General features: G+C 39.7%; 1 protein-coding gene across 13 annotated transcripts in view; it reads left to right on the top strand.

Moving 5' to 3' along the window:
- Positions 1–2,110: 2,110 nt before the first annotated feature.
- THOC2 (THO complex 2) overlaps positions 2,111–13,507 on the top strand; it is a 117,860-nt gene continuing 106,463 nt past the window's right edge. For all 13 annotated transcript variants that reach the window (XM_025276461.2, XM_025276458.2, XM_006064995.4 and 10 more), the window contains exon 1: positions 2,111–2,266. In XM_025276461.2, the coding sequence (XP_025132246.1) occupies positions 2,196–2,266 (71 nt within the window). In that variant the 5' untranslated portion in view covers positions 2,111–2,195. The remainder of the gene's footprint in view (positions 2,267–13,507) is intronic.

The raw sequence follows: 13,507 nt of genomic DNA, 5'->3' as shown, positions 1-13,507 counted from the left end.
CCAAAGAATTATCTGACCCCAAATGTGGATAGTGCCCACTGCTGTAGATTATACAGTGAAGTATACATCAACAACAGAATAGTTCTTGGATTACAGAAGCCATCCTGTAACAATGATTTTAAACTTTTTAGGGAGGATGATGGTACAATGAAGATTCACTATACCACTCTGTTCACTTTAAAAATATTCCTTAGTTTTTGGGAATAATGAAAAATGAAAAGCTCAGAGGGAGCTCATATCGCTGAATCTCCTTGAAGTGGCAAAAGTTTTTTTTTCTTTTTTTGGAGATGTCATTGAAACTGAATGGTGTATTTTAGAATTTCAGAATCAGGACAGTAGGAGACTAGATATAGCTGATAAAAAACATTCATAATAAACAATGTAGCATTTCCCTGAACTTATTCTAAATACAGCCTGTCCCTTGAACAGGTTTTCAATGCAAACGAACCTGGTTCATTTGATAAAACTTGCCCAATATAGAAGATATTAGTTCTAAAATTCATACATTAATACATGTATGGTAGAATTTCTTCATTTCTTATGTCTGTATTTTCTAAATTTTCAAACACTTTTTTAAAAAGACCTCTTTACTTTGAAAAGCTGCACAAATAGAACAGAGAATCTGTTCAGTCCTTTACCCACATTCCTAAAACGTTAATATTTTACATTTGCTTAATCATCCTTCGTTCTTTTCTGAAACATTTTAAAGTTGCAGCACAATGCCCCAATTATCTCTAAATACGTCATATTTTCTTAAGGACTTTTGCATAACCACAAAACGAGTATTAAGTGGACATTTATCCAGTATTATTACTTAATCTACAGATATTCGAATCTGGTCAATTGACCCCTTTTTAGCAAAAAAATTTTTTTGGCTGGGGATCAGTTCTATTGTTTTCATTAATCTGGAAGAGTTCCTCAATATGTCTTTGTCTTTAGTGACCTTGATGATTTTGAAGAATGCAAGCCAATAATTTTGTTAGACTGTCCTTAATATGGGCTTGTCTGATGGCCCTTCGTGATTAAATTCAGGTTATGTGAATTTTGGTATGATGAATACTACAAAATTGGTTAGAGTTTTTCTTAGCACCTCATAAGGAGTCATATGACGCCCATTTGTCTAATGCATGGGAATGCTTATTTTCATCAGAATTAGGAGGGTGTCTGTCACGTTTTCCGACCGTAAAGTTTCTATTTCGCCCTTTGAAATAAGTGTCTCCTCGGGAGCTACTCTGAGACATTGGAATGTAAACAAGTTGTTTCTCTTGTTACTTGCGCCCCCTAGTTTTGCCTAAGATTTCAGTAATAGCGGTTGATAACAGTGTCAGCGCTGGTGGTTTCGAGTGTTCCCCAGGCCGATTGCTCTCTCGTAAGATTATAACCCTCGTAACAGCAATGGCAACCCACTCCAGTACTCTTGCCTGGAAAATCCCATGGGCGGAGGAGCCTGGAAGGCTGCAGTCCATGGGGTCGCTAAGAGTCGGACACCACTGAGCGACTTCCCTTTCACTTTTCACTTTCATGCATCGGAGAAGGAAATGGCAACCCACTCCAGTGTTCTTGTCTGGAGAATCCCAGGGACGGGGGAGCCTGGTGGGCTGCCGTCTATGGGGTCGCACAGAGTCGGACACGACTGAAGCGACTTAGCAGCAGCAGCAGCAGCAACAGCAAAATGCCTGGTGCAAAGTAATCGGCTGCCTTTTCTCCCGACTAATTTCTTTGATCTCAGCTGTCAGCAGAGTGTATTGTAATTGATCTGCTTATATGTTTGTCTTCCCCACAGACTGAGCTCCTTGAGGGTAGGAATCATGGCTTATTATTTCTCTATCCCCAGTGTCTAGCACACATTAGGTGCTTTAAAAACACAAGTTTGACTTAGTGGTCTGGAGTAGAGACGAGGGAAGAAGATAAAGGCTACGAGTTGGCCTGGGGATGGCATTTTTTTCTGCTCTAAAGGGAAGTGGGGCCAGGTTTGCAGAGGGCGCGGCCAGCGTAGTCACTCTGCGACGGGACCCATGGGTCCCAGCCACCTGGTTGGTGGCAGAGCCTCGGGCTTCCGCAGGGTGGGGTGGAAAGTGGGGCGGGAAATAAAAAAACCGAACTCGCGGCTCCCGGCATTCCCCGTGGGCGGTGCTCCCCTTTGACCCCTCGCTCGCGTGCTACACATCCGGGCCTCTGCTACTAGTGAGGGGAAGATGGCGGCCGCAACTGTGGTGGTTCCTGTGGAGTGGATAAAGAACTGGGAGAAATCAGGGAGAGGCGAATTGTGAGTGTCCGGGCTGGAGGCGAGCGCTCCGCCGGGCCGGGCTCGGGCGTCAGCAGTGCTCTCATATTTGAGGGGAGGTGGGGGGGGGGGAGGTGTCCCCTCCCCCATCTGGGTGACGGGTGTGGATGCTTTACTGGGAGTTTCGAACTCGGGGAGGAAAGGTGCTGGTAACTGCCGCCGATCTCCTGCCTTCCCTGGGCTCCTCTTAAAGCCCCGCTGCCCGCCAGAGCTTGTCTTTCTTTAGCCTCTTAGCAGAACTCCCCGTTTTGTCCCTGCGGGTCCCCGCGCTCTCGCTCCGTCTCTTTTTGTCCCCCTCTTCGCTGAGCTCACTTGGCTCCTTTCTCTACCGGGCCGCGCAGGAGGGTTCCGACTTTCCGTCTCTCTCTGTCCCATTTCTTTACTCTGCACCCGTTCGACTCTGCAGTTTGGAGCCCGGCGCCTCCTCTGCCCGAAGTCCGGACTGTCCCGGACTCCCTCCCCTCCTTTCCGCCCAGGGCATCGGGATGGACCCCGCTTGGCACCTCTCGCCCTCCTGAGGAGCGATCTCCTAGACGGTCCCCAGACCGTCCCGGCCCCTCGCGGCGCCGCTGTCCATGGGTGAAGTGTAGCAAGCATCGCCGCTTTCTCCAAGATTTACCTGCATTTCTTTGCTCTGTCTTTCCATCTCAGGGCCATTTCGGCTTGGAATCAACTTTTTCGTCATTAAATGTTTCCTAAACCCCATTTTGTCCTGGGACTGCAACTAATTTTGGCAACTCTCCAAGGTTCTCGGGTACCTAGAATAACGTGTTTCCTGTAGTCATAAAACTTGGGTGTTTTTCCTCTTTCTTTCTTTCCGTAGCACAGAAGACCGTAATCTGCCATAACCCGTGATTTCCTTGCCCCAAATTTCGGCTCTGTCTGTCTCGGGGGGAAAATTCGTTTAAGCGGCGGAACAAACCCCAGATTTTAAAACAAATGACTTATTGCGAATGTCTTTCTCTGGATCGCTTTATTAGTTAAAGCTCAGCCGGGTATGAGATTAACTCTTCGTTAGCTGTTTTCCGCGTGGTTGCGCCCCCCCGCCTCCCCTCCCCTCCCTGCCCAGTAGTCAGTTTATGGTTGCCCGTGCGAAAAATAAGGTATTTAGAACTTCGGTACCGACCAAACGCGGGGAACGTGTTGCCGGATCTTGCGCGTGTAATCGCGCCAGCCTACATGACTCGCGCCAGCCTACATGGCCCGCGCCAGCCTTCATGACCCTCCCCAGCCCCCGTCCGCACTCGCGTTACTTTCCGAAGTCTTAGTGTGAGCGCTAGAATTGGATCGCCTGGGTAGGCGGTAGTTTTAGCCACTTAACTAGCCAGGTGACCTTGGGTAAGTTCCTTAGCCACTGTGACCGTTTCCCCTTGAGTAAATTGGGAATAATAAGTACTCAAAGGATTGTTGCGAAGATTAATGCCTGTAAAGCATTGGGCTTATAGTAAGTGCTCAAGTGATAACTACTATTACAAGTAATATTATTATTGCAGTCTTTAGATATTTCAACTTCTCTGAACAGCTCTTGCACTTAAAAGGCTGTACTACTCAGGTTAGCAATTAATTCGTCTCTGATTCTTCATGTAATCTCTTGTACTCCAACGAATTGAGTGATCCTTTAAGAGTGGGGACTGTGTCTCACGTTTCTGTTGGTTCAACCCTCCCGTCCCCGTCCTCTATCCCCCTCCCTCCAGCCGCTCTAGCGTCTGCTTAGGGAGCTTATTGTTTTATGAACTGACAGGGAAGTCTGTTTGATAACCACTCACTTTTAACTGTTAGGAACATTTTGCACATCCTTGTACGTGCTAGTTAACAAGTAGCTGTTAAAGTGCCTTGTGTGTGGGGAAGGCAGGATGAGAAGTTATCAAAGCAAAGCATCATTTTCATCTATATGAGAGTAGGATAACCACAACCCCCCACCCCCCCCACCCCCCCCACCCCCCCCCGCCAAACGGGTACACAGTTTATTGTTACTTTGTTAACTCTTAAAGTCAACTTAATTATTTGGGGACTGTCATCTTTGTGGACTACTTAGCTTGCTCCTTCCAGCTGTTTTTGACAGTTTTACTGTTATTCCCATCTAAGAGTGAGTGGTATTAGGGCTAGGAGGTAAAATTCTGCTTGGCTTTTGACTGGCAATGGTTGAAGAAAAAGTCATGTAGGAGTTTGAAGTATCTAGTCAGAATTGGAATTTTGGATTCACTTTATGCATATTTACATGATCCATGCTACCCATCGTAATTTCTGTGTTTTTGAAGAGCTGCTTCAAAACTGTTATTCGAACTTAGGTGTATGTAGTTATTGCATGGCTTGTGGGATGTAGTTTGAATTATAGTAGATCCAGATCAGTATAGTCAGTTTTATAACTGTTCTGTTACATGAAGAGAGTCGTGTGACATTAATGAAGTATTTTAAATAGTTGGGTGACATAATGAAATACTTTAAATAGTCAAACTCATCACCATCCAGTACTTAGTCTTCATTTGACCTCTTTTCCCTCTTTGGAAACTTTATTGCATATATCTAACTTTGGAGTTTTTTATCTTGCTAACGATAGAGTTAGCATTTTCATTTTATTATAAAAAATGGTGTTATAAATATATTACAAAAAAATCTTTTCCTTTCTCTGGAAACAGCTTCTTAAAATATGAACCAGCAACCAGAAATGTTAAAAAGATAATGTGCTACCAAATTATTAGTGAATCCATTTACATATTTGGCTTTTAAGTTTGATCAGTATTTAAAATTGTATTTTCAGTGGATTTTTCCTTTTTAATGAGAAAAGTTAACAGATGAGCTTTAAGTTGACCAAAAGTCATGGTATTTTTCATGAGGTGTAAGTTCACTTCTTGTCTGTTACTTTCTATCAGTATACGTCTGTATTCTGGGAGTTGTATCAGGTTCAGCAGCACAGTGTTAAAGGGACATATGAGCTGTATGGGGCGTTTTATAACATTGAGAGGGCAATTCTTATTTGTGCCTCATGAAAAAAGCAGCTGTCAATTAAGATGGAAAGTCTTGGCTTTGAAGAGTAAGTTTTGTTAGATAACTAGGGAGAAAAGAAAAACTGTATTTTGCCCATGTGAATGGTCCATCACATAACTAGCTAACCTATTTCCAGAGATACTGATTATGTTTTTAATGGTAAATTATAGAACTCTTAAAGTGATCTTTTCCAAGAGATGGCAAAAGCACAAAGGACTCTGAAAACATAATTAAGTGTCCTTTGCAGTAACACTTAGATCTACTCTTCTGAGTTTCACATCTTAATGCAAACTCTTTGAAATTCTGTGACAAATGCAAGATACGGATTTAATCACTTTAATTTTGGAATTAGAGCTTAAGTTTCTTGATTATTTCATATTATCATAGGATTTGCCATGATTAAGCTAATAAACTTGCATGTACTGGTAGATCTAGGGGAGAATTTTATTTCTAGTAGACATCTTTAACACAGTGAGCCCAGCATTTCTTTGTGTCACAAGCAACCTTAATGGAGGATTTATATTCCAAGCTCTTAATCTGAAGATGTTAGCCTCATGTCAATACTTATTTCAAAATACTTACATTTGTTAAATATCATGTATTTGTTTAAATAACTTGATTCTTTTTCTTAAAAGAATTTACATATCAAACAAATTTTTGTTGGGTGTTACCTTATTCCTCAGTAGCTCAGCAGTAAAGAATTCACCTGCCAATGCAGGAGATGTGGGTTTGATCCCTGGGTTGGGAAGATCCCCTGGAGGAGGAAATGGCAACCCACTCCAGTATTCTTTCCTGGAAAATTCCATGGACAGAGGAGGTTGGTGCGCTACAGTCCATGGGGTGGCAGAGAGTTGGACAGGATTGAGCACACACACCCACAGGCAATAATACAGTTTTAAAATTTAATGGCCAAATGTTTTGGTTGCCATTGTTTTCTTCATCTGCTACTGGATGATTTGACATATTCCAGAACTTATGGAAGGGCATTTGGATGTTCATTAAATGTTGTCTGACCTGAATTTTTTGGAGCAAAGTAGGAGGAGGGAATTTATAGCAAACAGTCTAAGAAATTTTTTGTTTAGTATTTGTCTTTTTTCCCCTTCAAAACGTGCTCTAAGTTCATCTGAAGCTTTATCTGAAACCATTTCTTCATGTCTTAGTTTTCATTTGGCATTCGTTTTCTCATTTTGACCTGTGTTCACAAGTATAAGTCTTGGTCTATTTCCCTGGTAAGAGAAATTCATTCTTCAGAAAATGTAGCAGTATCAGGAGGTTTTTCCAGGCTACTGCTTTCTTTTTTTGTTAGAAAAATTGTTCTTTAACTAAGGTAGCATGAGTGCTATTAATGTAGTTGTGTGCAGGAACTTCTGTTGTCTTTAACATTTCCTGTTCCTTTTCCTCCTCGTAAGTGCATATTTTCATTTTCTTAAATGCATGTTTCGAGATAAAACTACATGTCCCAATACTCATTTTTTTGGGTTATGTCTCCTGTCAATGATAATAGAGGTAACACTTGCTTAACAAAGTTTAGCCACCTTTTGTTTTGTTTTAAAAATTAGTTGAAGCACAGATCTATATCAATTTTTTATATGTAGAACCAGCTTTGAGATGTTGCATATAATCCAATAGTTCAGGCTTATGTTGTGTTTCTTTACTGGAAAATAGGATCAAGTAAGATGGTCAGTCAAATACTCATGTTAAAGAGTATTCACAAAATACTTAAGTTCTTGGAAGAACTTAAGACATTTTATTCAGTTTAAGTTTCATATATCTTTGACAAAAAGTAGACTCTTTGTTCTCAGGGGCCTGAGGTCGCATCTCCACTGTAGCACCAAACTGGCATAAAAGTGGAAAAAATGGTAAACCCAATTATTTGGAGGTTATTAAGGGACTAAAATAGTCATTTGAATTTTTTCCAAGGCAGAATATTTGATTATTTTTAAAGCCATATTAAAATGGGCAACTGCTGAAGTTTTGTTTTTCTCCCTCTTAAGATTTAGGATAGAGTACTAAACTGTACAAGAGGTGTAGTAAGACGTGCAGCATTCTGAAACAGGATTGTTTCTTTAAGGGTACGTCATAATCTTCTGTTAGTGGAAGAACTTAGGGGAAAGCTGGGACAAATCTACTGATTGGGGGAAAATTCTTAGTGAGTGTTTAGTTTCCTCCAACAACTAGGGAAGAAGTCTTTTATACTAGGGAAATAAAAGTTACACAAATAAGTTGCTTTATATAATGTAATAACCCATCAGTGATTCCTTACACAGTTTGAGCGAGTCTTTAAGATGGTAATTAATAGTTCATGATGACATTATCATCTGCATCCTAATGAATATGTTTGTAGCTTTTGTGACTGACAAGATGGAATTACATTTCAGTTATTTTTAAAAATTATGTAACAATGACTGTACCATTAGATTAAGTGGGATTTGGTACACTGACATTTGCCCCTCCCCTCTGGAAGGATTATAGCAAAAGACATCTGCATTAAGCTTGTTAAAACAAATAGAAAATGAAGCTATTGAAAATGTGAATAAGCAGACAGATTCACTGTAAGAAAGAATATTTGACCTTGCTTTTTAGTAGCCAGGGTACAAAGGGAAAGATGAGTTACTGGATTTCCTTGCATTCTTCTGTCAAAGATGCAATATTTCCTGCTACTACATTCTAAAGGGAATTGAACCTATGGGGACAGTGAAAACCGCGGGCGGGGGTGGGGGGAGGGGGCGGGATTGTTTCAGTACTTTATGGCAAAAACTGAAGCAGCCTTGATGCACTGTCTTACATATTTACTCTGAACAAAAAGGAGCTAGGTGTCAGGCATTTTTAGGTTATATTCTCTGAAGCAGATATTTTGTATTGTATTGTAATGAAGACTGATTTTGTTTCATATTTGAGATAAGCTCGTTGTAGGTTTAACTTACTTTGAGAAATTAAAAGCTTACCCACTGTCTTAGCACATTGGAAGGCCTATCTGGTTCTCAGGAGAAATAGTTGAAAGTACTTGGAGTCAAACTTAAACTGCCTTATTTTACCATTTCTAAGGTGCTCTCCGAAAATTTTTGTTCTTTTAGTAGGAGTTGATTAAAAACTAACAGCTAAACGAGATTTTCAAACTATGCAGATTTATTAATAGTTGTCTGTTGGCAAGGCATTTTTATTCTTTGGTTTTGAAAATAATTTTGTGAGACCTACAGATGAATTTTTGACCTGGAAGAGTCCATTGAACCTTACCCTGCTTATCCTGATGATGGAGTCGTGAAATAAAAGACACAAGAGAGGTGAACTCCAAGGGCATGCATAATCTGCAAAGTAGATAATCCCTCTGCGGATGGTTGTAATGTGGCATCATATTTCACCTTAGATGTGATATATAAGCATATTCTGTCAGTTTTATAGTTACTTGCTTTATTCACTGGATTGCTAGACTTAAAAAAATAAACATATGCATTCGTTGGTTCTCCTTTTTTTGTTTGAGTTTTGTACAGCTTGTAATGACAATTACTTTTTCTAAATTGTGAAATTAAAATAATACAGAAAAGTGCCTAAAATTTAAATGTAGAGCTCAAAGAATCACTAAGATGCACACTCAGGTAACTCATACCCAGCTCTAGTCAACATAATCCCCCTTCCTTTTTGTACTCTTTTACCTCCCCTGTGGTAACTGACATTTATGGCTTTCTCTTGTTTTTATTTACAGTTTTGCCACCATTAAGTTTAAGTTTGTTCTTTTTGAATTTCATATAAGTGGAATCGTAGAGGATGTGTTCTAATTGTTCCTGACTGCTTTTGATCAACATTATGTCTTTAGGATTCATTTGTATTTTGCGAGTATTTGCAGTTCTTTGATTTTCATAGTTATAAGATGCTCCATTGTGTAACTATACCATACTTTATCTCTTATGCTACTGATGAACAAGTTTGTTGTTTTGAGTTTTTGGCTGTTAGCAACAAAGCCAATAGAGCCATTCTTATACAGGTATTTTGGTGTACACAGGTGCACGCACACCAACTTTACTAGATACTGCCACACTATTTCAAAATATACTCCCATCAACAGTGTATGAGAGTTCACCTTCACATCCTGGCTAACATCTAATATTGTGCTATGTGCTCAGTTGCTCAGTCATGTCCGATTCTTTGCAACCCCATGAACTGTAGCCCTCCAGGCTCCTCTGTCCATGGAATTTTCCAGGCAAGAATACTGGAGTGGGTTGCCATTGCCTACTCCAGGGGATCTTTCCTACCCGGGGATCAACCTGTGTCTCCTGCATTGGCAGGCAGATTCTATACCAGAAGCCCAACATCTAACATTGTCACACTGTAAATTTTTTGTCAATAAATATATCTAATGTTCTTGCCTGGAGAATCCCAGGGACGGGGGAGCCTGGTGGGCTGCCATCTATGGGGTCGCACAGAGCCGGACACGACTGAAGTGACTTAGCAGCAGCAGCAGCATATCTAATGTTATTTTCTTCAACATTTTCATAGGCATTTTTTCCAATTTTTTTTAGTTGAAGTATAGTTGATTTACATTATTAGTTTCAGGTGTACAAAGTAGTAATTCAGTATTTTTGCAGATTATACTGCATTTACAGGTTATTACAAGATAATGGCTACAATTCTCTGTGCTACACAGTATGTTCTTGTTGTTTATTTTATACATGAAAAGTGAAAGTCACTCAGTTGTGTCTGACTCTTTGTGACCCCATGGACTGTAACCCACCAGGGTCCTCTGTCCATGGAATTCTCTAGGCAACAATACTGGAGTGGGTAATGGTTGTCTTCTCCAGGGGATCTTCCCAACCCAGGGATCGAACCCAGGTCTCCCACATTGTAGGCGGATTCTTTTACCATCTGAGCCACCAGGGAAGCCCAGAAATACTGGAGTGGGTAGCCTAACCCTTCTCCAGAGGATCTTCCCAATCCAGGAATTGAACCAGGGTCTCCTGCATTGGAGGCAGATTCTTTATCAGCTGCGCTACCAGGGAGGAGGCTATTTTATACTACTGTGACTAACAAACTACTTTATACATAGCAGTTTGTTAATTCCATAGTCCTAAACTGCTCCTTCCCACCCCTCTCCTTTGGTAACCACAAGTTTGTTTTCTGTATCTGAGTCTGTTTTGCATATGCGTTCGTTTGTAGCATAGGCATCTGTTTTTTTTTTTTTTTTTTAATTTTTTTACTTTTTATTTTGTATTAAGGTATAGCCAGTTAACAATGTTGTGATAGTTTCACAACAGTGAAAGTATTCAGCTATACATATGTATTCATTCTCCCCCGATCTCCCCTCCCATCTAGGGAGCCCTGTAACACTCAGCAGAGTTCCATATGCTATATAGGCATCTTTTTGTATATTTTTGGTCATTTGGACTTTGGTTTATTGTGAAAGATCTCTTTATACCTTTTTTCCATTTTTCGATTGGATTGTTCGCATTTCTTTCATTGATTTGTAGTTCTTTCTATAAATTGTAGTTCTTTCAGTGGGTTACAGTGTGTGTGGCAAATCTCTTTTGTTATTCTTAGGCTTGTATTTCCACTCTACAGTGGTGACTTTTAATGAGTAGAAGTTGTTCATTTTAATGTAGTTAAATGTATCTGTCTTTTACTTTCTGAGTAGTACTTTTTTGTGTTTACTGGTTTCTCTCCATTCTAAGGTTAATGAACTACCCTATGACTTTTCTGGAAACATTATGTTGCTTTCCCTTTTTAAGTCTTACCTAACTGGAGGTGATTTTTATGTGCGCTGTGAAGTAGGGGGTTGCAATATATTGTCGTGGTGGATGTATATGAAGAAAGTTCAGCCTCACACTTAAATAGTTGGCAAAAGGAAGAGAATTTTAGTAGTCTTTTCAGACAATTGTAGACATTTTTTAATTTCATGTCAAAATTTGTCAAATGGTAGTTTCTTAATGGTTTGTTGCAATGCCAAACCTAAAATCATATCTTTGTACTCATTGTATGCTGTTAAATTGAAATGCAGTTGTCTCTCTTTTACTTGGACTCTGTTTTACCCATGTATTATTTTGCAGAATCATGCATTGGTCAGTTGGAAAATACTGGTTCACCCAATGATGCGGCACTTCCAAATATGACACAATGCATTGTATAATATAAAAAAACCACATTCTTTAGTATCATCACTGAACTAATCAGGGAAGTTTTTATGGATTGTGAACTAGCCAAGTCCATAGTGCCAGATTAAAGTTTTCCAAAATTCTAATTTTTGTTTGAAACCTTACTTTTTATCATTGGCAACAGACACTCCCAGCTTTTTCCCTTGAAGTGACTGGCTCACTTGGTTCATTTTTGAGAAAACTCCGGCCAAAGACCCAAATCTGAATAACCATAGTTTGTCCGTTCTTTCGAGTAAAAAGGGCTTCTCTTGTGGTTCAGCTGGTAAAGAATCCGCCTGCAATGCATGAGACCTGGGTTGGATCCCTGGGTTGGGAAGATCCCCTGGAGAAAGGAAAGGCTACCCACTCCAGTATTCTGGCCTGGAGAATTCCATGGGCTGTATAGTCCATGGGGTTGCAAAGAGTCGGGCACGACTGAACAAGCAACTTGCACTTTCAAGTAAAAATGGTGTTCTGTGAAAAAGCGGCTAGTTCAGCTCACAATTCAAACAATTGCATAAGTGATTTTCCTGGGGACAACCATGGTATTTTGGTGTGTGACAAAAATGTTTTATGTATATGTTCCAATTTGCCACATAGAATATTAAAAATATGTATTCTAAAAAAAACATGTTCTCAGGGCTAGGATTTAATAAAATTCATTAAGGACATTTTCTTTATTGTAGATACAAACATATAACATAAATCTTAACACATTTTTAAGTAAACAGTGCAGTATTGTTAACGATAAGCACAATGTACAACAGATCTTTAGATCTTTTTAATCTTGGATGGCTGACATTTATACACATTGAACAGCAGGTTCCCGTTTCTCTATCCCTCTAGCCCCTGGCAACCACTGAAATTCTACTTTTTGCTTCTGTGAGCTTGATTACTTTAGATACCTCATATAAGTGGAGTCATGTAGTATTTATCCTTCTGTGGCTATTTTGTTTCACATACTATCTTCATGGCTCATCCATGTTGTTGTATATGACAGGATTTATTATTGAATAACGTTCCATTGTATATTTATGAGGTTTTCTTTAGGTACTCATCTGTTGATGGACATTTAGGTTTTTTCCTATCTCTTAGCTATTGTGAATAATGCTGCAATAAATATGAGACTGCAAATACCTCTTTGATATCCTGATTTCAACTTTTATGAGTAAATACCTAGAAGTGGGATTGCTGGGTTGTATGGTAGTTCTGTCTTTACTTATCCGAGGAACTCCCGTTCTGTTTACCATTTTACCTCCACGAACAGTGCACAGGGTTTCCAGTTTCGTCATATCCTCCCTAACACTTATTTCCTGTTACTTTTTAAAAACAGGTATTTTAGGTTCACAGAAAAATTGAGAAAAATATACATATATTTCCCATTTACCCCCTGTCCCCACACATGCATAACCTCCCACATTACCAACATTTCCCCACCAGAGTGATACATTTGTTACAATTGGTGAATCTGCACTGACACATCATAATTGCCCCCAATTCATAGTCTACCTTTGTTTTCACTCTTGGTGTTGCACATTTTATGCATTTAGACCATAATGACATGTATTCATCATTATAGTATCAGAGTATTTTCACTACCCTAAAAATCCCCTATGCTCTGCCTATTCATCTTTCTTCCCAGCCCCTGGTAACCATTGAACTTTTTACTGTCTCCATAGTTTTGCCTTTTCCAGAATGACATATAGTTAGAAACATACACTGTGTAGATTTTTCAGATTGACTTTGTTGATTTATTAATGTGCACTTAAGGTTTCTCCATGTCCATGTCTTTTCATAGCTTCATTGCTTTATAGCTTATTTCTGTATGGTGCTGAATAATATTCCGTTGTGTGAATGTACCAGTTTATTTATCCATTCACCTCTCGAAGGACATCCTGGTTGCTTCCAAGCTTTGGTAGTTATGAATGAAGGTGCTGTTAACATCCTTGTGCAGGTTTTTGTGTAGATGTAAGTTTTCCTCTCCTTTGGGTAAATATCAAGGAGTGAGAGGGTTGGATTGTAAGGTAAGAGTATGTTTACTCTTGTAAGAAACCACTAAACTGTGTTCCAGTGTGGCTGTCCCGTTTTTCCTTGCCACTAAAGATGATTGAGTGTTATG

The sequence above is a fragment of the Bubalus bubalis genome, chromosome X (assembly GCF_019923935.1).
Source record: "Bubalus bubalis isolate 160015118507 breed Murrah chromosome X, NDDB_SH_1, whole genome shotgun sequence".
Lineage (NCBI taxonomy): Eukaryota > Metazoa > Chordata > Mammalia > Artiodactyla > Bovidae > Bubalus > Bubalus bubalis.
Note: the sequence above shows the minus strand (reverse complement) of the source record. Positions and strands in the feature narration are given on the sequence as shown.